Consider the following 26779-nt stretch of genomic DNA (forward strand, 5'->3'; position numbering starts at 1 on the left):
TGGGGAATCTTTACATTCCAAGAAAATATGCTGCCTTTATTATCTTTGTAGAGTTGATGAGGACTGGACTGTACAACTTTTGAATAACAGAAACTTTCTTTAACAGAACTTTTTGCTAGCATTATTCGTTTAGAAAATGAAACTTATTTTTTTCTAAAGCACCTCACACTGCCTCTAATAAAGCCAGCACAGCATAATTTCACGGTAGCCACTTTTTGTCTTCTCGCAGCTGCTTCTCACTCTCTTCAAACTGAAAAGATGGTTAAAACAGTGGGAACACAGCCTCGGGTGATTTATGTAAGGAATGATAAAACACAGTACTGATAAAACTTTTATTTTTTTCCCCAGCTTTATCTGGTTGATAGTACAGTACAGAGCTATGATGTAATTTTGCCTTATCACACTGGTCTATGCTGATATTTTACAGCAGACTCAGAAGCTTGGCCTTTTTGAAAGAATTAGTTTCCGTCTCAGTCTGTTTCACTATCCTTGGCATTTTTCTAGTCGAAGCACAAGGTGAACCTGTAAATGTGCTGGTGTAATTTATTGCATTTTTGAGAAAATTACCAAAAATGTGGCTCTCTCAAAACCTTGAAGTAAAATACATATTTATTTGTCATGTAAGCAGCAATGAGTCATATTCTCCATGGCGTGATTCATCACACAGTATACAGCTCAGGTAATAATGGAGGTAAACTTTGAATCCAAACATCAAACCACAGACATTTCATCTCCTCCTTCCATGTTTTGAAAAGCATTGCAGGCTGAGTTCTCAATATTGCAATATCCCGTTATGACTGGTAAGCCCCATGGAGGTCTGCAGTGCTGGCTCAAGCTGCTGCCTGTTTGGTCCAGTGATCAAAGCAGTGAAGCAGAAGTGCTGCTGGCCTCCGACCAGTGAAATACTGCCCACTGGAGGAGGACATGATGTGTTCTTGTGGGTGGAAGTTTACTTCTAAGTAGCTCTCACTTTTCTTACCCTTTTCAAATGATATCTTCAGACACCGATATGCATTCGTTTGTTTCTTGCAGATGAGCTAAAGGAGAAACTTCATGATTTTGTGTCTGAGACTAACAGCCAACGTCCAGGATTCATAAAGATGGTGCGGCACGACAAGCAGGAGGGTTTGATCCGGTCCCGAGTGAGTGGGTGGAGGGTTGCTACCGCCCCAGTCGTTGCCCTCTTTGATGCCCACGTTGAGTTCAGTGTTGGATGGTGAGTAACTCACAAGTGCAGCATGTGAAAAGCTCAGCTTAGCAGCACAAGAGCGCCGCTTCTTGAGCCATATTGCTCTGTGAGGGTTGATTGTTTCTTTTTTTCAATCAAACCATCAAACTTCCTTTATGTAAATAGCAGGTTAGCGCAGGTTCCAAAAGACTACGAACAGATTCAGCTGAAAAAAAAAACATATTTAAAGCTAAATAAAATAAATTAACAAGACATACTGTAAAATAAAAATGTAATGTACACATACACAATGTGCATTACAAGCAAGTGGATAAAAATTAAGTTACGCTGCTGTAGATTAAATAAAATTGAGAGACAAAAAATTGTAACAAAACTGCAAATTCACTTAAATCTAATTTTAGAAATGTATTGTGTATATATTACTTTAAAAGAAAGAAATTTGCTATGTCTTTATAATGAGCTAAGTAAATAAAAAATACAGTACATGATATTCATACATCAAAAAGCCAAGCTGAGTAGTTTTATGTTTACGACTGAATAAACAGCACTTCGGGCTCCTCTCAGGACTCACTCACTCGCACTAAGAGTGGGCCAGAGTATAAAAAAGCTGCATCCCTCCCCAAAGATTTTTGTTCTGCACTTTGAAACAACTGACTTGTGCTAGAGAATGTGAAGAGCCTCAGTGATTCACACAATATATACATTTACATGTACGCCAAGCAAGACAATAAACTTTTGTTCTACCGTAACAGTAATTTGTATCTTTGTATGACAAGATCACTGAAACACATCAACTAACAGTTAAAAATACAGAGTCCGATATTAAATGTGAATTCAGAGGTGCAGGGGTTCTTTGTCACATTTCAAACCGGCATGTAAGACCCACTCGTGTATTTAGATGTGAAGCATAAAGACCTCACTCCCTTTGGTCAAAATCACATCAAAATTAAAGAATATGATTTTTTTAGGGGAAAAAGTGGATTTTAGGTGCCTTAATAAAAATAAAATAACAGTTATATTCAAATTTTCCACAATATTTGAAGGGCACACACATGCATAGATGGGAATTTAGATGTATAGTGATTGTGTAAGTGGAGTTTATTGTAATGTATTCATTATAGCAGATCCAACCTCTGTTATAGCTCATAATATAATTTTCAATTTTTCTATGTGTGTGTGTGTGTGTGTGTGTGTGTGTGTGTGTGTGTGTGTGTGTTCCTGTTATTGTGTATTGTGTTAGTTTTTCCATGAATTGTATTTTTTGAAAAACTGTTTGGAAAAGAAAAAATTTGTAATTGTGTGTAAACAAATCTTATCTCTTCCTATTTTGATTAAAAAATATAATTTCCATAAAGCTTTGAGATGAGCAATGAACTGAATAAAATTGTTTACTGAACAAATACCCTAACCTGACAAGTGTGGTCATAGAGTCGATGGAGAAAGCACGTAACAACACATACTGACACTGAAATATCTTTCTCTCTCCATATTTACAGGGCTGAACCTATTCTGCAGAGAATTAAAGAAGACAGAACCCGGATAATCTCCCCGTCCTTTGATAACATCAAATATGACACTTTTGAGATTGAAGAGTATCCGTTGTCTGCACAGGGCTTTGATTGGGAGCTGTGGTGTCGCTACCTCAACCCACCCAAGTCCTGGTGGCACAAGGGCAACAAGACTGCACCAATTCAGTAAGAGAACAACATAATTATGTTTTTAGCCTAAATAAAATAAAATGATTAAAGTGTTCAAAAACACATGTAAATCCTGCAAAAAAGGGATTTTATGCACTTCCCTGAACGTTTTATACGTTCTTGGGTCACACATCTTTTCCTGCCTTCTGTTACTATAGCAACTGTGTCACGCTAACATTATATGTGCAGAGGATAGCAACTGATAAAATAAAAAAAAAAAGCTCATCTTCATCCCCTTAAATCCTTCAGGAGCCCAGCTCTGATTGGCTGCTTTGTGGTGGATAGGCTGTACTTTGAGGAGATTGGTCTGCTCGATGAAGGGATGGAGGTGTATGGGGGTGAAAACGTGGAGCTGGGCATCAGGGTGAGTAATGATGTCACTCCTCTAGCTATGGGCCATTGTTCATCCAGGTAATGTGTGGAAAATTAACTATGATAATGAAACTTAATGGTTGTTAGGAGCAAGGTCGCTGAGGTCTTCACTCACTGGTTCATATGTAAAATGCTAAACTCATAAGCCTTACCTTGGAAAGTGTAATTTGGCTTCAAGCAATGGTCTCTGTGCATTTAAAAATTGTGTGGGGGAAAGAAATATGAAGCAGCCTTTGGGGTTATGTAGAATATCCATTATACAAACTGTCAACACTGTGTCTTTTTGCTGAATGCTACTGTTTTTAATCTCAAAACTAGAGAACTGTAAAATAAGGCTGGCACTTCAAATTACTGCTGATCAAAACATTCTTTGGAAAGTTCTTACAAATATATAACTCACAAAACAATCTCCCTTCATGGCACACATAGCAGTAGTAGTAGTAGTAGTATCACACTGCCCAATAAGTACAGCAAGTGATACTGAGTGTTAAAAACAATGAAAGGTGTCCACTGCAGGCACGGTCTTTATTTTAATTTAATTTTTTTGATTTTTCATCATTTTTTGGGCTTCTGCCACTCCTGGTGAACTCCACTGTCACTCCTTATACTGTTGCAGGACACTTGTCAACTCTATCCACGTCCACAGACGTGCAATCGGGATTTTGGAGAACTGCACAGGAGTGTCCCTCTCCGATCACTGTCCAACCATAAAAATGTATTCTGATGGACACATTTGCAGGACCATAAAAATATGTTTTTCTCCTGTTGGTAGGTGTTCAGTTGGCCATGTAACCTACTGTACATCTATCTCTGAATGCACTGACTCTAACTCATGGCATAGTGAGTTGGTGGCATCTTCTCCAACACGTGAGCAGCAACAAGCTCATGAATTTCAATCACCGGGACATCTGAGTTAAAAGTGTTCTGGAGCTGCTGTGCTCTGCTTGCAGGTGCCTCTTGACACGTGAAGTACAGCTCTTTGGCTGATAAACATTTAAACATTTTTCATCAGCCAGGCACAGTTTGTATTTTACTGTGATGTACTTCTTGTCTTTTTCACCCACAAAATGTAAAGGCTATCTATTCTCCCATCTCACAAGCAGACTGTCTCAGGACTATATGTATTACTATCCTTATAAGAGAAGGATAGAAAGCGAAACCAAGCATATTTTTGAAGAATATGTTTTGTTTTGTTTTGTTTTTAAGGAACAGGGAAATTTGGGAAAATATTAATATTGGCATATTGCTTATTTGGAAAATTAAACTGCAAAACTAACATTTTACTTCTCCCATTACAATAAAAAAAAATGCGAACACTGGCCTAGACTTAGCCTAGCTTGGCTCGAATTAGCTGCTTTGTTTTTTATTGTTACCTTATCAAGGCACAGAGATCATTTCTCTTCCTTTTTTTTACATAAATTTACAACAAGAAAAATAGTAGAAAAACAGGGAGGCCATGCATTGCAAATGGTGAGATGATTTGACTGGAACAAGTGACTCGAGCAGAGGGAATTATCCTTTTTTCCTACTGTACCTGGAATACACTGTGACATATTCCCTCATGTAGATTTAGCTAGAACAAATGATCACTACTAATGAACTCTGAAGTCTGAATGATCACCTTCATGCCCCGGCGATCCCTCTGAAGCACATGTGAGACTGTGATAGCAACCGTGTGTGAACAGAATGCTGACATTGTTTAGAGCAGAGAGATGCACTGTGTCTGCTGTTGAGTTGCGTCCTTCTAACAGTGCTTTAATTAATTTGTACACTCTCATCAGCTTTGTCTGGGAGCTGAAAATCGCTTTTGTGTGCATTCACTTCAGCAGAACCAAAAGCAGATGGGCCAGAGCTATAAGTACCCTCTAGCTGATGATAGCACACATGTACTATACCAAGATCATTAATGCAGCTATCAGCCGGTTTATTAAAAGCAAGAAACGAGGGACAGCTCCTCCTCAACTGCACTCTCCGTGGATTTTTTTTTTTTTTTGTGAGCAGAAAATGGAGACAAGTTTTTGACAGGATGCTTAATGTAGAAAGAACCATTCTCACTAATGACAGAGATGCAATCATCAGTAAAGAAGGGAGATTAGTCCTGCAAGTCATTACATGCTTTTAGAATTCCCGAGTCTGATAATAGTCCCAGTGCCTGATTCATAGCTGAACACATTGATGATTTTATCACATATATTATAACCCATCGCTTTGCCTTCTTGCTTTATTATCTTAGCTTTGAGTTCAGTCTTTGTCCACCATGTTGTTTACTTCCATGGTTATAATTGACTGAAGGAACTTGCCCTTGCTGGGAGTTAAATGCAGTTTATAGTTCTGCAGCATTTTTGAAACAGAGGGTGAGACAATGAGCTTAGAGCTACAAGTCTGAAGGACCCTGGCTTGGCCCCAGATTAACAGTCCCATAGAGCCCCAACAGGGTCTGTTTGTCTGTCTGTAGCGTATTGGTCATGCCTCCAGACCACCTTCCAGCATGCAGACTGGCTGCTGACGAATCTTCAGAGACACAGTCAAGCCAGGCCAAAAACTGCAGGCTTTGGCTGGGGTTTTAAAGGGCTTGTGCTCTGTAGAGTGAGGTTTGAATGAACTGCTGCTCTATGATCACATTTGGTCACAATGCAGAAGAATAATATTTGACTATCTGGATGTGTTGTTTTCATAAATGGCATCTTATGTGTATAACTGAAGGGGGATGCATGTCATCGTGCCTATGAACAGGGGATTATACATTTCTGCCATATGTGAAAAAATCCAGCATCATGTGCTTCATATAAGGTTTTTATTTTATGCTATTTAACATAAGAGCTAGATTCTTTTGTTCTGGTACACATTAGAATAAAAAAAACTGTTTGATTAAACCCAGTACCAGTCAAATGTTGGGACATACCTGAGGACATTTCTCTTTATCTGACAAGTTTATAAACGTGATGCATAGTGCATATAAAAGAGTATTTGACTATTATACACAGTGAGCAGTCAGTGCGCTAAATCCATCGTAACTGTATTTTGTCAAATGTAAATTTAATGCAGTTTGTTCTGAATATGTAAAATTCATAACATAGAATATCAGGGATGTTTAGAAGTAAGACATTTTACAGGGAAATCTCTAAATAACCCAGATCTTTTTTTGGTTCAAGATGAATCTCTGGTTTAGTTTTCCTCTCTCCTGGCTGTTGATGATTTACCCCAAATAATTATTTACCAAAGTAAGCTAGGAACAAAAGATACACATCTTTAGTAGAATGTACAATTGTCTGTTATGAATCAGTTCAAAGTTATTTAAAGCAGTTTAAAGTCAATGTTTTGCAGAAGCTCCAACAAAACAAAAAGGTAATCCAGATTCAGAAGTCAAACAGAGCAGGAGAACAGATAATCTTATTTATACTAAATATCTTCATATATCTTTACCAAATCCCCAGTAAAAACTTGAATTCACATTTTGAGTGCCCACCAAAGACTGAACGGAGACCACTTTTACAGATTCACATTTTCATTACATTATATATGTATTTATAACCAGTATCATATAATGCATTGCAATTTCTAATTGCCATCTACTGCTGCCTGTAGGACGCTAATGCTAGTGCTTTATCTTTCTTTTTAAGCGGTCTTTACAGATTTCAAAACTATTGACTGCAAAATAGCTACTGAGTTACACGTGATAGAAGCAGTGTTGGTCAAGTTACTTGAAAAAAGTAATCAGTAACTAATTACTGACTAGTTACTACTCAGTAACTAATTACTGATTACTTCCTCAAAAACGTAATCCTGTTACTTTACTGATTACTTATTTTCAAAAGTAATTAGTTACTTAGTTACATAGTTACTTTTTAAAAAAACTATTTACAACCTGAATAGGTAATAAAGCAATAGATCTTTAAGCCCAATTCTATTTTTTCTGCATAATCCATCATCTAAAATGTAATCAAATGAAAAAGTCTCTTTTTGAAACTAGTTTTATTAGTTTTAATCTTTTAATTTTACGCATGAAGCAAACATTAAATTATATTCAACATTCTCTGACTGGAAGAAATTTGTTTAACATTTAAACCTATTTTCTGCACATTCCACCACATAAAATAAAATAGGTTTTTGTGTTTACACTCACTCTTTCAGATAAATGCAAGTAAAACACAGCAGAAAATAAATAAAATCGAAGACTCAGCGGTCCTGTTGCTCTATTTTCACCTGTATAGCAGGAGTGGGGCAGGCGGAGTTTTGCCCTGGTGCAGGTGTGTCCAGTGTTGCCAACTTAGCGACTTTGTCGCTATATTTAGCAAGTTTTCAGACCCCCTTAGTGACTTTTTTTCTAAAAAGCGACTAGCGACAAATCTGGCGACTTTTTCTGGTGTTATTGGAGACTTATTTATGATGACTTTTTGACATCAAAGCGGGTATCGCTTTTACTCTCAACAAGCAGCGGGTGCTGCCGTGGGTACCACGCCTGTTCCAAGGCGCTCACGGGCGGAGGATAGTCCTCCCCCAGCTGCTATCAGGGTAGAAGACGTTTACACCTATGCGTCCAAACTGCAAATGAATCGCGCATGAGCGAAGCCGCTGGTCCCGCACTGACTGTAATCAGTTCTTCTTTTACTGTTATGCTGTTTTGTGGATCACGAGGTTTAAAACTACTTATACACACACAGTAACTCCACCAGAGTGCCTATTTCGGGTCAGTCAAAGGAGCTTGCAAAGAAAAGCGTCTGGACTTCTTTAAGTTACTTGAAGACGTTTCACCTCTCATCCGAGAAGCTTCTTCAGTTCTAAGGTCAAATGGTGGAGAGTCCCAGATATAAACCTAGTGGGAGTATCCCCCCACAGAGGGACAAAAGGACCCCCTGATGATCCTCTAATCACACGAGCCAAGGTGTGAAACTGGGTGTGGGTCCCAATCAGCCAGAGTTTCGGGTGAGTTCATTGTGAAACCTGGCCCCACCTTATCATGCGAATTCCTGAGATCAAATGGCCCAGGATGTGAGTGGGTGTTAAGGCGTCTGGGAAGGGATCTCAAAACTGGATTATAGATGGCAGAGAGTTGGTGTTGTAAACCACCGCCTCTGTTCAAAGATGGTCGCTCACAGTGGACATAGATGGCTTCTTTCACTCCTCTTTCAAACCATCTGTCCTCTCTGTCCAAAATGTGAACATTGGCATCCTCGAAAGAGTGATCTTTATCCTTAAGATGCAGATGGACAGCTGAGTCTTATCCTGTGGAGGTGGCTCTTCTGTGTTGTGCCATGCATGGCTTGTGAAGTGGCTGTTTGGTCTCTCCAATGTAGAGGTCTGGGCATTCCTCGCTGCACTGTACAGCATACACCACATTGTTAAGTCTGTGTTTTGGCGTTTTGTCTTTCGGATGAACCAGTTTTTGTCTGAGCGTGTTGCTGGGTCTGAAATACACTGGGATGTCGTGCTTGGAGAAAACTCTCCTGAGTTTTTCTGATACACCGGCTACATAGGGGATGACAATGTTGTTGCGTTCCGTCTTTCTTATCCTCCCTCGCTGGTGTCTGATCTTCTTTTCTGTGCCTCTTTGCTGACTTTAAGAACGCCCATTTAGGATAGCCGCACGTTTTGAGTGCTTCCTTTACATGTGTGTGTTCCTTCTTTTTTCCTTCAGGCTTAGAGGGAACATGTTCTGCCCGGTGGTGTAGGGTCCTAATTACTCCAAGTTTGTGTTCCAGAGGGTGATGGGAGTCGAAAAGAGACCAAACAGCCACTTCACAAGCGCATGGCACAACACAGAAGAGCCACCTCCACAGGATAAGACTCAGCAGTCCATCTGCATCTTAAGGATAAAGGACACTCTTTCGAGGATGCCAATGTTCACATTTTGGACAGAGAGGTCAGATGGTTTGAAAGAGGAGTGAAAGAAGCCATCTATGTCCACTGTGAGCGACCATCTTTGAACAGAGGCGGTGGTTTACGACACCAACTCTCTGCCATCTATAATCCAGTTTTGAGATCCCTTCCCAGGCGCCTTAACGCTCACTCACATCCTGGGCCATCTGATCTCAGGAATTCGCATGATAAGGTGGGGCCAGGTTTCACAATGAACTCACCCGAAACTCTGGCTGATTGGGACCCACACCCAGTTTCACACCTTGGCTCGTGTGATTAGAGGATCATCAGGGGGTCCTTTTGTCCCTCTGTGGGGGGTTACTCCCACTAGGTTTATATCTGGGACTCTCCACCATTTGACCTTAGAACTGAAGAAGCTTCTCGGATGAGAGGTGAAACGTCTTCAAGTAACTTAAAGAAGTCCAGACGCTTTTCTTTGCAAGCTCCTTTGACTACGATGACCTGGATGACTGAGAACCTTCACAGACCTAGTTCGGGTCACTTTTGCCGGTCCAAGCCCGGATAAAGGAGCAGGGTTGGAATTGTGACATTAAAAAACAACAATAATTGCTAAAATAAATTTAATTTATAGTTCTAAATTAACTCTAAATGCATTTAAGACGTTTTTACTCACTTCATGTCTCTTCCGCTATGTTATTTCTCTCTCCAACAACATAGGTTACAATTATATTAGCATGACCAATTATGCAAATTAGCCGATGACGTAATTTAGCGACTTCTAGCAACTTTTAGGACAGCCAATAGCGATTTTCCTTACTGAAGAGTTGGCAACACTGGGTGTGTTGTAGCGGTCAGTGGAAGGATCTGGGAGTTTCACATTCCCGTGGCAGTGTACTGTCGGTGCTTGCTCGGAAGTTTAGGGGGTTTTTTGCTGTAAAAAGAAGTTTTCTTCCCAGTGAACAGCGGACGCTAATGTTTTTATCACTTTTTACGGAATCAAACTCAAAATAAGGTCAGTACTTCCACGCTTTAAACGTTGCATGGTCATACTCTCTCCCGCACTCTATGTTAGCCATTGTTGATCTGCACACAGCTGTTGCCACGAATGTCGCACTTACTTACATCATTGTCATGAGACACTCTCCCAAAAAAAAAAAATCACAGTTTTAGTAACGCAGCAACGCTGCATGCTTACGGGAAAGTAACAGTAATCTAATTACCTTTTTTGCAATAGTAATCCCTTACTTTACTCGTTACTTGAAAAAAGTAATCGGATTGCAGTAACTTGTAACGCGTTACTGCCCATCTCTGGATAGAAGGGCCAATGACAGTCTCTGGAAATTCAGGGAATGTATCTGTATGTGTTGGAGATGAATCCAGTGAATTAGAATCAAAAGTCCTTCTGAATGTGATCTATGTTGTCTATTGCATTAAAATGCTGAAGGATTGTCTTAGGGAGTCTGAGTCATGTCCACAATAAAACACAAAGCATCGTTAGATCCGTAACACAAATCTGACCTGTTTCTAACAGGGCTGGTTCTCTGTTTGAGCTTCAAGGAACACTGGGATGATTTGTTTTTTGAAAACTGAAGGTGGATACATAAAAAAAATAAAAATAAAAATATCATTTCATTTTTTTGAGTTTATCCTTCAAGTCAGACTGTACGGTGGAATGCACAGCAAATTGCCACAGGACCATGAAACAAAATTATAATACAAATGATTTCCCCAAACACCTGTGAATACTGGGTACCGCGCCAGCGAAGTCAGCCTAGGACAATGCATCATAAGAAGACCAAAGCAGACATCATCACTCTAACAGTGCCAGGATGGTTGTGTTGAGAAATGAGAATCATTGAGGGCTATGAAAAACAATTATGCAGCAGCCTTTGTGCACAGTATTTATAGAAGTGGCAATAAAGCATCATTACTGTCATCATAATGATTTACACAGTAGATTTCAGCCAAATAGTCACCAAGCAATTTAATTTGCTATAAAAAAAAAGTGTAATCTGTTTGAGCTTTAAAAAAACAAAACAATGTAAAACACATAAACAGGACTTCGAATCAATCAAACAAACAAAAAAAAAAATATTAAGGCCAGTTATCAAACTGAACTATTTTCTGTGATAATGTTTAAAATGATAGTTGTCATTTAATCAAACTTGCAGTTTGATCAGTTACCAAGCATCAGGATTTTTTGTTATGTATCTGTTGAAGAAATACTTTATGTGCTGCACATGTAATAGACATGAGGTACAACACATATAGTAAGTTTAAGTATTCCAATACGGCAAATTAGTTATTTCGATTCAGCATATACAAAATCAAACAGCAATGTCACGCAATGTATATTTAAATTTAAATATATTCTCATCACCCATATGGAAAAGAAATAAAAGACTTGCATAAGATTTGGCTTACTTCATATAGTGAAACATATAAGGCTTATATGATTTACTCATGAAAGTGGCCACTTTCTCATTACTTTCATATATTGTTTTAGTAAGTATCCAAAACATACAAGTTTCATTTATATAATTTTTCAAGGGATCTTATATCTGTTTTCATTCTTGTATGCTTTTCATACAAGTTTCACACAAGACAGATGCAAACTTTATAAGATTTATATATATCTGTCTGTGAAGGTTCTCAGTCATCCAGGTCATCGTAGTCAAAGGAGCTTGCAAAGAAAAGCGTCTGGACTTCTTTAAGTTGCTTGAAGACGTTTCACCTCTCATCCGAGAAGCTTCTTCAGTTCTAAGGTCAAATGGTGGAGAGTCCCAGATATAAACCTAGTGGGAGTAACCCCCCACAGAGGGACAAAAGGACCCCCTGATGATCCTCTAGTCGCCTGAGCAAAGGTGGGAAACTGGGTGTGGGTCCCAATCAGCCAGGGTTTCGGGTGTGTTCATTGTGAAACCTGGCCCCACCTTATCATGCGAATTCCTGAGGTCAGATGGCCCAGGATGTGGGTGGGCGTTAAGGCGTCTGGGAAGGGATCTCAAAACTGGATTATAGATGGCAGAGAGTTGGTGTCGTAAACCCCCGCCTCTGTTCAAAGATGGTCGCTCACAGTGATAAGGGAAGATGCACCGTGGTCCTAAACACTACAGATTACCATACAAAGATCACTACTCTCCTCAGTGACAACAATACCTACGAAGCCCTGAAGCGAGACCCCACAAGCAGCTACAAAAAGAAAGTTATAGCTTGCCTTCAAGACTTTGAAAAGGACAAAATTATTGACCGCCTTACATATCACCGCCTTTACCCAGGGGATGCCATACCCTGCATCTATGGACTTCCTAAGATCCACAAGGAAGCTGTCCCACTCAGACCCATAGTCAGTAGCATAAACTCAGCCACTTACAACATTGCTAAAAACCTTGCTACCATCCTTGCGCCTCTCGTGGGGAACACCCCACACCACATCAAGAACTCCACCGACTTCACCGACAAGGTCCAGAAACTTACCCTGGATCCAGATGAAACCATGGTGTCCTTTGATGTAGTCTCTCTTTTCACTTGCATACCCACCATGGAGGCCGTGGAGACTGTCAGAAAATGACTACAAGAAGACAGCTCTTTGGAGGACAGGACCAACTTCACACCCGATCAGATCTGCACACTGTTAGACCTCTGCCTCACCACTACATATTTCAAGTACAACGAAGGCTTTTACAGACAAAAACATGGCTGTGCCATGGGCTCCCCCGTGTCACCTATTGTAGCCAACCTTTACATGGAGGAAGTGGAAAGGAAGGCTCTTGGCTCTTTCAAAGGAAGAGTACCCAGCCACTGGTACAGATATGTGGACGACACCTGGGTCAAAATCAAGACACAAGAAGTGGAATCCTTCACTGCGCACATTAACGCTGTGGATAAAAACATCAAGTTCACCAGGGAAGACACAAAGGACAACTGTTTGCCGTTCCTGGACTGCGCTGTGCACATTGAAGAGAATGGCAAACTCAACATCGAAGTTTACCGGAAGCCCACACACACGGACCAGTACCTCCTCTTTGACTCCCATCACCCTTTGGAACACAAACTTGGAGTAATTAGGACCCTACACCACCGGGCAGAACATGTTCCCTCTAAGCCTGAAGGAAAAAAGAAGGAACACACACATGTAAAGGAAGCACTCAAAACGTGCGGCTATCCTAAATGGGCATTCTTAAAGTCAGCAAAGAGGCAGAGAAAAAAAAAAAAAGAAGACCAGACACCAGCGAGGGAGGATAAGAAGGACAGACGCAACAACATTGTCATCCCCTATGTAGCCGGTGTATCAGAGAAACTCAGGAGAGTTTTCTCCAAGCATGACATCCCAGTGTATTTCAGACCCAGCAACACGCTCAGACAGAAACTGGTTCACCCGAAAGACAAAACGCCAAGACACAAACTTAACAATGTGGTGTATGCTGTACAGTGCAGTGAGGAATGCTCAGACCTCTACATTGGAGAGACCAAACAGCCACTTCACAAGCGCATGGCACAACACAGAAGAGCCACCTCCACAGGACAAGACTCAGCAGTCCATCTGCATCTTAAGGATAAAGATCACTCTTTCGAGGATGCCAATGTTCACATTTTGGACAGAGAGGACAGATGGTTTGAAAGAGGAGTGAAAGAAGCCATCTATGTCCACTGTGAGCGACCATCTTTGAACAGAGGCGGGGGTTTACGACACCAACTCTCTGCCATCTATAATCCAGACGCCTTAACGCCCACCCACATCCTGGGCCATCTGACCTCAGGAATTCGCATGATAAGGTGGGGCCAGGTTTCACAATGAACACACCCGAAACTCTGGCTGATTGGGACCCACACCCAGTTTCCCACCTTGGCTCAGGCGACTAGAGGATCATTAGGGGGTCCTTTTGTCCCTCTGTGGGGGGTTACTCCCACTAGGTTTATATCTGGGACTCTCCACCATTTGACCTTAGAACTGAAGAAGCTTCTCGGATGAGAGGTGAAACGTCTTCAAGCAACTTAAAGAAGTCCAGACGCTTTTCTTTGCAAGCTCCTTTGACGATTTATATATATCTTTTCCATGTGTGTAGCCACATTATTAGGCACACCCAGGGGTGGTCCTGGCATGTTTGGTGCCCTGGGAGAACTCTCCTGCAATCCCCAAAATGCGCTGTCATGATGTCGGGGCAGCATGGGTGCGAGCAACTTTTTTTGCCCATGCCATGATGCCGCCCCGGGCAACCGCCCATGTGGCTACTGGGCACACCTGTAGACATGCTCAAGATTACCTGCTGAATACGAGAGAAAGATTTAAGATGTGTTGTGGTTGTGGGTACCAGATGATGGTTTGACTATTTCACAAAGTACTGATCCTGACCCAGCGCTACGGTTTGCAGAGAATGGTCAGAAAAGGAAAATATCCAGGGAGTGGCAACAGTAATTCAAATAAGCACTTGTTAGAACAAAGGTATGCAGAAGAGCATCTCTGAATGAACAAAATGTTGAACGCTGAAGGACATGGGCTTCAGCTGCAGAAGATAACACATGCAACTGAGATCTGCAGCAAATGTGTGATGCTATCATGTCAATATGGAATGATTCCAGCAATAAGAATTAGGGCAGTTCTGGAGGCAAAAGAAGGTCTAACCCAGAACTAGCAGGGTGTATCTAATAATGTGTATGAATATACAAGCTTTGTGTCTTGTAAAACGCATTCACATTCACAAAATGTTTCCCACATGTCATTATTTTAGTCTTAATCTCAATATTTTGGGTATCAATTGCAGGTGAGTGAATCTGAAACAAAAGCCACATTCACATTAGCAGTACCTGTGAATAAATTACCAGCTCAATTTTGTGTTCAGTATTCACACTGCATAATGCTGTTTTGAAGTTCTCCACCATATAAAATTTTAAAAAGATTTAGCTCTCTGTAATCATACATGAACGAATAACAAAACATTGTAACATAATGACCAAGTCTGTAATTGTAAGACAGCGCTGATTGAGTTCCATGACCCCTGTTCTGCTGAAAATCTATTGAACCCCGCTGCGTAATCTCAGACCAACAGGACAATCAATGAGCAAGTCTTTTTTCTAACAGGGGTAATGGGAACAGCATCACAGCCGTCTTGTATAAAAATGAGAAATGTTGCAGTTTCATGGATACGATGATCCTTGTTATACGGTAATGCTATATGAGCCAGAGTTAAATCCCATAAATGGCAGTGGTTTGCAGTAAGCAGCTGGACACTTGTAACATTAAAATAGTTTTATAGTGTACTGAGACAAATGCAGAAACACTGTTTTAAGCGGAGCCATATTAACAGAATTAACTTCAATGACCCCCAACAAATACCAGTCTGTTCACATAACTCAGACCAGCTTCTCTACTTTGGCCTGCCCATTCAAAGTCATTTCAGTATAGGAGTAACATTATAAGACCATACTACTCTCACTGGGTTTTAATTGTTATACTGAAATTGTTATTAGTGTTTCACATCATTCATAAGCCATCTTTCCACTTACCAAAAAACATTGCTGGTTTCCTTTTTCCTAAGAAAAATATTAGATGTAAGTATAACCACTCTTAGCTACGTTTGCTCTAGGAGCTTCACTTTGTTCTTGGCTTTTGGCATTATAACAGCTATATCACTGTGAAGATAAATGTGCTTGATTATTATGTTAAAACCTTCACCCAGTGCACCAAAATGTCTGTGTAAAATTTTGAGTGAGAAGAAAACTACTTGGATTTAAAGAAAAAAAGACTAGAAGGATTCGGTATCGACTCTATACAGAAGAACTGTGCTCATCAGGGTTCAGACTGCAGGCTTTTATTTTGTAAAAGCACCTCTGAGTGGTGGGAATTTCCCAGTGCAAACACACCAGGAGATACTCATAATACAGACTGCTGAATTAAATTCTTCCTAGTGTTGTTTCTGGAGGTAAAATAAGTCTACAGCAACATTTTAAAGAAAAACACTGTTTTCTTCTGTGAGGACTCAGACAAAGAGATTTAAAGTACTGTGAAAAAGTCTTGAGTCATCCCTTATTCCTCTCAGTTTTGCTTCCAAGGACCTTTTAAGGTAATTTTTATAGCGTGGTCTTGAGCAATAGTTCGTCAAGCTTTCTGAAGGTCTTTCAGGGATTTTTCTTTTTAGACATTGGCCTTGGTTTTCCCTCATTTTCCACCCAGTCCTTGTACTTTTTTAGAGTAATGCTGTATTCATGTTTGTTTCTTTCCGTATTTTTGGTTTGTTTGGTTGGTCATGAAGCCACTAAACAATGACTATGATTTAATTAAGAATTTAAAGAAGACACTTGATTTAACAGATGAACCAGTGTAGTGTCTACCTATATAATTTTTAATCGCATCTTTAGGCACTTGTTACCATCAGCCTGTTGCAAAATATCCTAATATTTTCCCATTTCTTTAGGTTGCCAATGCCAAATAAAGCAGTCTGACAGGAATAAAATAGTATTTTTGCACCAGCAACATGATTGCCAAAGAGCTATAAACTGAAAACTTGGTATATCTCAGAATTGTGTGGCGTATGTCCTTAAAGACCAAAGAACATGTTTCCTAAAAATAAAACCTGCAGCAGTTGAATAGTATCTGAAGGTTCTGAACCTAAGAACTAGAAAAAAATCCAGCAAAAAACAAACAAGACCCGACTGATACATCTGACCCTTTGGTTGATCTACTGCTCATCAGAAATGTTCTCAACACAGTGGTGGCTCTCAATAAGCCATTCTTAAGTAAAGGAAACATCCGTCCATCCATCCATTTTCTGCCGCTTATCCGGGGCCGGGTCGTGGGGGCAGCAGCCCAAGCAGAGAAGCCCAGACCTCCCTCTCCCCAGCCACCTCCTCCACCTTGTCCGTGGGAAAATCAAGGCGTTCCAAGGCCAGCCGAGAGATATAATCTCTTCAGCGTGTCCCGGGTCTGCCCCGGGGCCTCTTCCCTCTGGGACATGCCTGGAAAATCTCACCCAGGAGGCATCCTTGTCAGATGCCCGAACCACCTCAACTGACTCCTTTCGATGTGGAGGAGCAGCGGCTCTACTCTGAGCCCCTCCCGAATGGCCAAACTTCTCACCCTATCTCTAAGGGAGAGGCCAGCCACCCTTCGGCGGAAGCTCATTTCCGCAGCTTGTATTAGCGATCTCATTCTTTCGATCACTACCTACAGCTCGTTACCATAGGTGACGGTAGGGGCGTAGATCGACCGGTAAATTGAGAGCTTCACTTTTACACTCAGCTATCTCTTCACCACAACAGACAGCATCCGCATCACTGTGGCCACAGCACCAATCCGTCTGTTAATCCCCCGTTCCCTTCTGTAACATAAAACAGGATTTTTCATTAATAATTCAAGGCTAAGAATCTTCACATGCCGCCTGTATGAATTACTTCATCCCTGTCTCCTAAGAAGTTGCATTTATATGCATTTATTCCTTATTAGCTTTTTGAGGGGGGGTTTTCAAGAGCAACATTCAGACCTGAGTTAGGGTCAAAAAAAGAAAAAAAAAATCCCGAGTAGACAACATGATGGATGCACATTTAAAGTTGGCATGTTTGTAGTCTGCAAATGAAAAAAGAAAAAGTAGGTTTACCTTTAAAATTTCACTATTTCTCTTAGGTAGACTTGTGCAAAGTTTTTCAATGTGCTTGGCAGCAAGTTGTTCTGAGCATCTTGGGGATCTTGCCACTGTTCTCCAGTGGATTTAGACTGTCTCCATGTCTTTGGTCTCTTAGTGTAATCCCAGAAGGACCCGTACCATCTGCTGCAGGACAGTTCTTTATATTTCCCACTGTGCTTAAAACATCTATAGAGCAGTGTAGATAATATTATTTTTCTAGCCATTGTCAAGTCAATAACATTTTTAATAAGTCGATCAGATGTCCTTAAAAATGTCAGAAAACATCTTAGAAATATTACAGTATAACAACGAAAGTAAGATTTGCTTGTTTGGCATAATAAAAACTAAAATATTTAGGTTCTACGCTTTCTATAATATATCAAACAGTGCTCATATGAAGTGCAGGATTCTAGGTCTCTATAAGACACTAAAAATTTAATAAAAGTCTATTTCTCGAGCTTTAGCTAACTGACAATATTCAGGCATGGGATTCATGCAGGCATGAGTACATGTGTATTTTGTATATTAGCCATTCTGTACTAAATATGCAAATCTCAAAGAACACTTGCTGAAGCACTAGTTCTCATAGTTTAACAATATTTTGCACGCAGTGTGCGACAGGGACTGATAGCACTGAGAATAAATCATGTGAAAGTGAAGAGTTCTCCCCACACGCTGTATGAGTGGGTTTTAAAACTTATGTTGTATTTGACTGACTGTTTATCTCTGAGCTTTAATTAATGACCACAGTGAGCAAGAGGGACCTTCACACCCTCTTCTCACTACACTAATCAAGGCTGGAAGATCCCCTAACAATTTTCTCTTCAGTGTCACCATTTATTAGGTAGAATATAGAATTTAGTTGCTCGTTTTATCGCCTACACTCTGACGGCATTAGCATATCCACGTCCATTAGTAAGTTTGCTGTAGGAGATATTCCGGGAATGGAAAAAGGTGCTGATTAATTTTACAGTTATTCAGAGGATAGCTTAATGCGACACCACCTTGTGAGGTTTTGCAGTTCTCACGACTGAGAACAGGCAGTGAAATCGTTGAAGATGTACTTTTTTTTGGCTACAATTCTGCCTTTCTCACATAAATTAAACACCTGTTAGACTGTACAGAGTTTAAAACTCCTGAGAAACATTTATATGCATCACTACAGCTGAATGTGGATTTTGACTTTTTAATTCAACGAGCAGTGAAACTTCAGTCTAAGGTAAAATGATGGAGATGCTTCTCTTCTGAGTGATCCAAGTTAAACTCCACTGAAATTTTGGGTCAAGCCCAAATTAAAGTCTAATTTGCTTCAGATATGAGTTTTACATAACATTTAACATTTAAGCAAACCATTATTATGACTGTTTTTGAGTTTTATGCCTGTGACTTTTATTCAAATTCAAAACCAACATGAGAAACACATTAACATAATGAAGTGAGTGTCTGAACCTGGCTTAAATTAACATAATCTTTTTTTTATTGTGCCATACACAAACACATAATAAGACTGATTTGGTCAATTAGAAATACTTTGCCTGGTGTGTTTAGGATTGTCTGCAAATGGTTCAGCATTTCTGCAGTAAGGACGGGGAAATGTGTTTTGCCTTTCAAACAACAAAGAGTGCAAGCTGATACACGCTCAGTGGAAACTCTACACCAATTGTCTGCACTGCTTTAACTCTGCGCTCTGGGCAGGAAAAGAGGAAGTCAAGCTTTACCTTTAAAGTAAGTCTGCGCTTTGATGTGAAGGGTTTTATTATCACCAAATACTGAGGAAATGTGAAATGAATGCAGTGGGAAATATTAGGGAGTTTATTTAAAAGCCAGTTAAGGTTTCTGGAGGGACAGGAGAGGTTGTGCAGGGAGATGAAAGCAGATACCTTCAGATACGCAGACAAGCATGAAGTGAAAAAAATAGAATTCCTAAAGTAGCATATATAAAATCACAGGACTTTATGGTGCTTCAGAAGCATCATTTCAGTCATAAACAAGCTGTCACATCAAGGTGTTCGTGTCAGAATTACATCAGCTGTGTCGTTGTATAGGACAATTCACTCATTTGCATAAGCAAGAGTCCAATGTACACACAATTTTCCATTCACTTGCCGTTTTCTTTTAAGTGCAAATGGCTAAAATTAGCTCTAGAACTTTCCCTGCGGTATCCTGCTGAAAATCTATTCACAGATAGATATATATAATAGTTTTACATCTATTGGCATTTAAATGCATGCCAGCTTTTATTAAAGGGCATGGTATTTAATACAAAAACGCACCCTATTTCATTTGCACACCTCCAGGATGCAGCTATAGCAAGACTGATACATGAACTTGTGAACTCCAAGTCTTCCCAGCTAGAAACAAGGTATTCATAGATTGATTGATTTATAGTGTGTGTGATTTAAGAGCAGATTTCAGATTTATTTATTTTTTAATTATGCATAACATTAACGTAAAATGTGTTTATCTTTCAGTTAAACATGGAGTAACAAAGACTAACTATTCTGATATCCTGAGTATACTTGGAAGCAGAGAAATACTTCATGCCAAAAAAGTGCTTTGAGGTGTTTCATGTGCATCTTCATCTTTTTGCCTGTGAAAATGCTGAAATCAGTTGTTACGAACACAACTTCAAGTAGCTGCTGTTCTCAGTGAAGAAGAAAAACACAAACATTTTACATGTTGCCTTTTAAGCCTGCAGGAAGTGAATATTTGACACTCTAAAGCTGCAAACTATGTACTAACCAGAAGTTAACAAAAGTTCATGAAATGATTGAGTAGATAAGCCTGCATATATGTAATCTGATTAGGACTTTGGCTGCACCATAAAGCTTTTTGCCGGTATGCTTCATATCCTCAAAGATTTTTGCAAAGTAACCTTGTGGCTACTCTCATCAAAATCCACTTTAAACCACTGCACAATCTGTTTGGTAAGTGGCACCACTACACAGAAAAATGAATGAAGCACTTCCACTCACATTACATTTACATTAAAGGTATTTAGCTCTTGCTCTTATCCAAAGCAAATTATGATGAGGGCAGCAGTAAAATTAGCTTAGGCTCAGACTGATGGTGCCCTGGTAATAGATCTAAGCAAACACAGCTGTAATGTGAGACAGGCTCTCTGGCTGAAAAGTTCTACAAAAAGAAATTAAGAGGAAGAGCACTTGGATGGTGAGGAAGAGGATATTTAAACATGAGTATATTTGCAAGAGGATCTGGAAGGAAGGGGTTTGAGCGGGTGACGTGAGTTATTTCTTGAGGAGGTTTTAAGCTTACAAGAAAAGGCAGAGGTTGTGCAGCTCTGCCTGAGATTGTTCTATCATCAGGAGTCAGGGAGACTTGGAAGAGTGAGGACCTGACTCTTAATAACACAAAGTAGGCTCATGGACTGTAAATGGTGAAGTAGTGATTTATTTGTATCACCGTGTGGGTGAACAGTCCCGCCACCCGTAATGACAAGGCCCAATTAAGTGTCGCAATTAGGTTTATAAAACTCCTGTTTGACAGCATGGAGACTGAGAGCAGTTTCTCATCCAACATTGTGCCAACTCCTCGGAGTAAAGTGTGATGTAAATGTTTGCTGCAGTAGCTGCATAGCTGTGCTTTTTGCTTTGGCGACACACTGGAAAACAGATTGTATGAATGAACATGCAAATTAGGTGGTGGGTTTGATCATTCAAGGGGAAGGGTAACCGTGTAAGGCTTTGTATTTTGAAAAGAATAACAATATAGGCATGCATAATAATGGTAGGCTCAGACTTCTGTCCTGACAGTAATGGCCTGTTTCTTGAAATGAATTTAGAAACAGGCTGCTGGAAATTAGTGGTTAACTGCACGGCTTTAACAAAGGCAAAAATTATTTATTTATTTTTTTTCATTGTCAGAAAAGAAAGTTGACACTAAACAATGGAGAAAGCTGCTTCATAGAAGCCCTAACTGATTATGTTTTATATAAAGTCCTAGCAGAGTTGTTTAAGCTGTAAAATTGGTGCAATATTGAAACTGCCACCAAAGTAATATGTTATCCAGTGATATCTTAACTTTTACCAGCTGACCAGTCCACAATTTGAGCTCAGGCCAAAGTAACTAACAACTGTTTGTTGAATTTCAATTAATTGTATTAAAGATATCTCCACAGATATCACTGAGCTCCATATCATGACATTCAAACATTCATAACAATAATGGGGCGATCGTGGCTCAAGAGTTGGGAGTTCGCCTTGTAATCGGAAGGTTGCCGGTTCAAGCCCCGGCTTGGACAGTCTCGGTCGTTGTGTCCTTGGGCACGAAACTTCACCCATTGCCTACTGGTGGTGGTCAGAGGGCCCGGTGGCGCCAGTGTCCGGCAGCCTCGCCTCTGTCAGTGTGCCCCAGAGTGGCTGTGGCTACAATGTAGCTTGCCATCACCAGTGTGTGTGTGGATGACTGGATATGTAAAGTGCTTTGGGGTCCTTAGAGACTAGTAAAGTGCTATATAAATACAGGCCATTTACCATTTTGCTGCACATGTAATAGACATGAGGTACAACACATATAGTAAGTTTAAGTATTCCAATACAGCAAATTAGTTATTTCGATTCAGCATATACAAAATCAAACAGCAATGTCACGCAATGTATATTTAAATTTAAATATATTCTCATCACCCATATGGAAAAGAAATAAAAGACTTGCATAAGATTTGGCTTACTTCATATAGTGAAACATATAAGGCTTATATGATTTACTCATGAAAGTGGCCACTTTCTCATTACTTTCATATATTGTTTTAGTAAGTATCCAAAACATACAAGTTTCATTTATATAATTTTTCAAGGGATCTTATATCTGTTTTCATTCTTGTATGCTTTTCATACAAGTTTCACACAAGACAGATGCAAACTTTATAAGATTTATATATATCTTTTCCATGTGTGTAGCCACATTATTAGGCACACCCAGGGGTGGTCCTGGCATGTTTGGTGCCCTGGGAGAACTCTCCTGCAATCCCCAAAATGCGCTGTCATGATGTCGGGGCAGCATGGGTGCGAGCAACTTTTTTTGCCCATGCCATGATGCCGCCCCCACCACGATGCCGCCCCGGGCAACCGCCCATGTGGCTACTGGGCACACCTGTAGACATGCTCAAGATTACCTGCTGAATACGAGAGAAAGATTTAAGATGTGTTGTGGTTGTGGGTACCAGATGATGGTTTGACTATTTCACAAAGTACTGATCCTGACCCAGCGCTACGGTTTGCAGAGAATGGTCAGAAAAGGAAAATATCCAGGGAGTGGCAACAGTAATTCAAATAAGCACTTGTTAGAACAAAGGTATGCAGAAGAGCATCTCTGAATGAACAAAATGTTGAATGCTGAAGGACATGGGCTTCAGCTGCAGAAGATAACACATGCAACTGAGATCTGCAGCAAATGTGTGATGCTATCATGTCAGTATGGAATGATTCCAGCAATAAGAATTAGGGCAGTTCTGGAGGCAAAAGAAGGTCTAACCCAGAACTAGCAGGGTGTATCTAATAATGTGTATGAATATACAAGCTTTGTGTCTTGTAAAACGCATTCACATTCACAAAATGTTTCCCACATGTCATTATTTTAGTCTTAATCTCAATATTTTGGGTATCAATTGCAGGTGAGTGAATCTGAAACAAAAGCCACATTCACATTAGCAGTACCTGTGAATAAATTACCAGCTCAATTTTGTGTTCAGTATTCACACTGCATAATGCTGTTTTGAAGTTCTCCACCATATAAAATTTTAAAAAGATTTAGCTCTCTGTAATCATACATGAACGAATAACAAAACATTGTAACATAATGACCGAGTCTGTAATTGTAAGACAGCGCTGATTGAGTTCCATGACCCCTGTTCTGCTGAAAATCTATTGAACCCCGCTGCGTAATCTCAGACCAACAGGACAATCAATGAGCAAGTCTTTTTTCTAACAGGGGTAATGGGAACAGCATCGCAGCCGTCTTGTATAAAAGTGAGAAATGTTGCAGTTTCATGGATACGATGATCCTTGTTATACGGTAATGCTATATGAGCCAGAGTTAAATCCCATAAATGGCAGTGGTTTGCAGTAAGCAGCTGGACACTTGTAACATTAAAATAGTTTTATAGTGTACTGAGACAAATGCAGAAACACTGTTTTAAGCGGAGCCATATTAACAGAATTAACTTCAATGACCCCCAACAAATACCAGTCTGTTCACATAACTCAGACCAGCTTCTCTACTTTGGCCTGCCCATTCAAAGTCATTTCAGTAGGAGTAACATTATAAGACCATACTACTCTCACTGGGTTTTAATTTTTATACTGAAATTGTTATTAGTGTTTCACATCATTCATAAGCCATCTTTCCACTTACCAAAAAACATTGCTGGTTTCTTTTTTCCCAAGAAAAATATTAGATGTAAGTATAACCACTCTTAGCTACGTTTGCTCTAGGAGCTTCACTTTGTTCTTGGCTTTTGGCATTACAACAGTTATATCACTGTGAAGATAAATGTGCTTGATTATTATGTTAAAACCTGGTCAGAGGGCCCGGTGGCGCCAGTGTCCGGCAGCCTCGCCTCTGTCAGTGCGCCCCAGAGTGGCTGTGGCTACAATGTAGCTTGCCATCACCAGTGTGTGAATGGGTGGATGACTGGATATGTAAAGCGCTTTGGGGTCCTTAGGGACTAGTAAAGCGCTATATAAATACAGGCCATTTACCATTTTTACCAATAATGGTAAACACTTCAGTTTGTTGTTTATTTGTAAACAAATATATCCAAAATCAAATATTAGTATAGTCAGACTCTGACTATACTACTATACTACTCTTACAGTCTAATTTGGAAACGTTAACATGCTGGCCTGCTAAGATTGTTAATGATTTTCAGCATTTTATCATTCTGGCATTTGCTTGGTCACAGATGCAAACTGTGCGTTTACTGCCTTTTGTTGTTGTAGATAGATAAACTCTACAAATATATCACTTTTGTAAGTGGTTGCTATCCAATATAATATTTAACACTAGTTTATTAATTCTATAACTTGGTTATTTTAGCTGTTATTAAGTATATCTGACACATAAGAGCTTTCAGGGACCTAAAATCCACCTATTTGCTCAGCTCAAGACATAATAAACCCACAAATTAAAACAGCAAAATACAAAGGATTTAAAATTCTGGTCAGTTTCTTTGTTTGTTTGTTTGTTTATTTGTTTTTGTATTAGTGTGCTAATCTGTTTGCATATGTGCACTTGACTGGATTTTAAGCTTTGAAAGAAAAAGTTATGCCACTGATCTGCTTTTGGAAACTGCATGAATAAGAATATTAGTCTTTAATCTGGTGTTTTAGTTTTCTTCTGGGACACAGAAGAATTGAGCAACAGCTGCTACAACTGAGCAGTTTCTTTTCAGGCGTTAACAACCACATGAACCAGTGACTTGGTATTACTTGTGGAAATCTGCTAAACCTGATCTGCACCTTAAAATACACAATAAATACTAAGGTGATCCTCAGGGGGTTTTGTGGCCTGAACTTTTAAATAGGTGTGTGATCAGCTGCTTTCCAGCTGCTTTCACCAAAGAACCATTAAATTCATTATCATGTACATAATCGTCACCTCATTACCAACCATGAATTTGAATTCCTTGTTTTGAATTTGATTTCTTTTTAAAGAGAAAATAAAGAACAACACTGACAAGTAAATGCACGACCAGATTTTCTTGACGATTTAACTCATCTGCAGAAATTGTGTCAATTTTACCCCAATTGTATCCAGAGTGTATGCCACAGCTTATGTTTGTTCTCTGTGCTGGATGATGCTTATTTGCAGCAAATGCTTTTTGTGTTTTCTTCGGGTTGATGAAAATGATGAAAATAACAGGAAGGATGTCAGCTGTCCTATTTGGTCCTCACATAAGAGCACAGTGTGATCATTTAAAGCTTATTCACACTGAAGCATTGGGTGTTCTGAGATAATGCTGAGTTCAACACATTTAAGTGATTTCTTAGCATCCTCCACAGGCTCTGTTAGTGACATCTCCTGTGACAAACCCACACGAATGTGAGCATGTACGCAGAAGAACACATCTTCATTGCTTTGTTGAAGTCTTTGGATGATTTGAGAGGCCATTCACATTCTTCAGATAGCAATCAGCAGAACTGTACAGCCCAATTTATTTTCTAATTCATATCCCTCCAAGATTGAAGTCTCATTTCATTCCACTCAAAGTTTCTTTTTTCTTACTCTGAAATTCATAATCTTTTTGATGTACTAATGCACTAATTAAATTAAAATTTAAATTGTTCATATTTCTGATTGGGTAGTTGAAGAATATGGGGAAATTGTAAATGTTAATATAAATCAAGTGTGTTTTATAATAACCGCAGCCACCAAACCAACCATTTTACGTGTCATTTCATGTCGATTAAAAAGTTTTTCCCAAAACAGAAATCCATTAAGAAGTGTTTGTCATTATACAAATGTATTGTATTTAGCAAAACTTCCCTTCAGTCAGCATTCTGAGTTCATTAATGGTCTCCATTTTCTTGGATGGGATTATTACAGTTGGGAAAAGTTTTTAGAAAGTCCTGCAACAGGGCATTGAGTCTCCCAGAGGTCTTCATTATATGAGGACTTAGTGCCACTAGCTTTTAGAGTCAAAGAGTCAAGCTTTTCCTCCTGGGCACTAGGACTATCCACATTCTCCACCACGGGCACTCCCTCTTCACAGTCAAGGATACAGCAGGCAGCAGAAATAATGAAGGCCCTGTGCTTGTTAGCCACTACGTGCTTTATGCAGTCTCGATGCCATCATGGCCGACTGCACTGACTGTGAAGTTTCCAAAACTGTTCTCGCACTTGAGTAACAGTCTGACTTTTCAGGTATGATGTAAACATCAGAAGAGAGCTAAGAAGGAAACTCCCTTTTCTTTGTAAAACAGAGTCAGCAATGTGCTCAAAATGTTCCTCAGAGATTCTTGACATGATAGCATCAAACAGTTGCTGGATGGGTGGAACAATGCTCAGTTGGTACCGAGGGGCCCAAAGTGTACCAAGAAAACATCCACCACGCCGTGAAACCACCA

At 39.8% G+C, this 26779-nt stretch overlaps 1 protein-coding gene across 1 annotated transcript in view; it reads left to right on the forward strand.

The window, feature by feature from the left end:
• galnt18b (UDP-N-acetyl-alpha-D-galactosamine:polypeptide N-acetylgalactosaminyltransferase 18b) overlaps window positions 1-26779 on the forward strand; it is a 96805-nt gene that overhangs the window by 47045 nt on the left and 22981 nt on the right. Inside the window, exons 4-6 of the mRNA XM_040011139.1 lie at window positions 1033-1216; window positions 2686-2883; window positions 3136-3250. Coding sequence (XP_039867073.1) covers window positions 1033-1216; window positions 2686-2883; window positions 3136-3250 — 497 coding nt within the window. The remainder of the gene's footprint in view (window positions 1-1032; window positions 1217-2685; window positions 2884-3135; window positions 3251-26779) is intronic.

The sequence above is a fragment of the Simochromis diagramma genome, unplaced genomic scaffold (assembly GCF_900408965.1).
Source record: "Simochromis diagramma unplaced genomic scaffold, fSimDia1.1 OVJJ01000603.1, whole genome shotgun sequence".
Lineage (NCBI taxonomy): Eukaryota > Metazoa > Chordata > Actinopteri > Cichliformes > Cichlidae > Simochromis > Simochromis diagramma.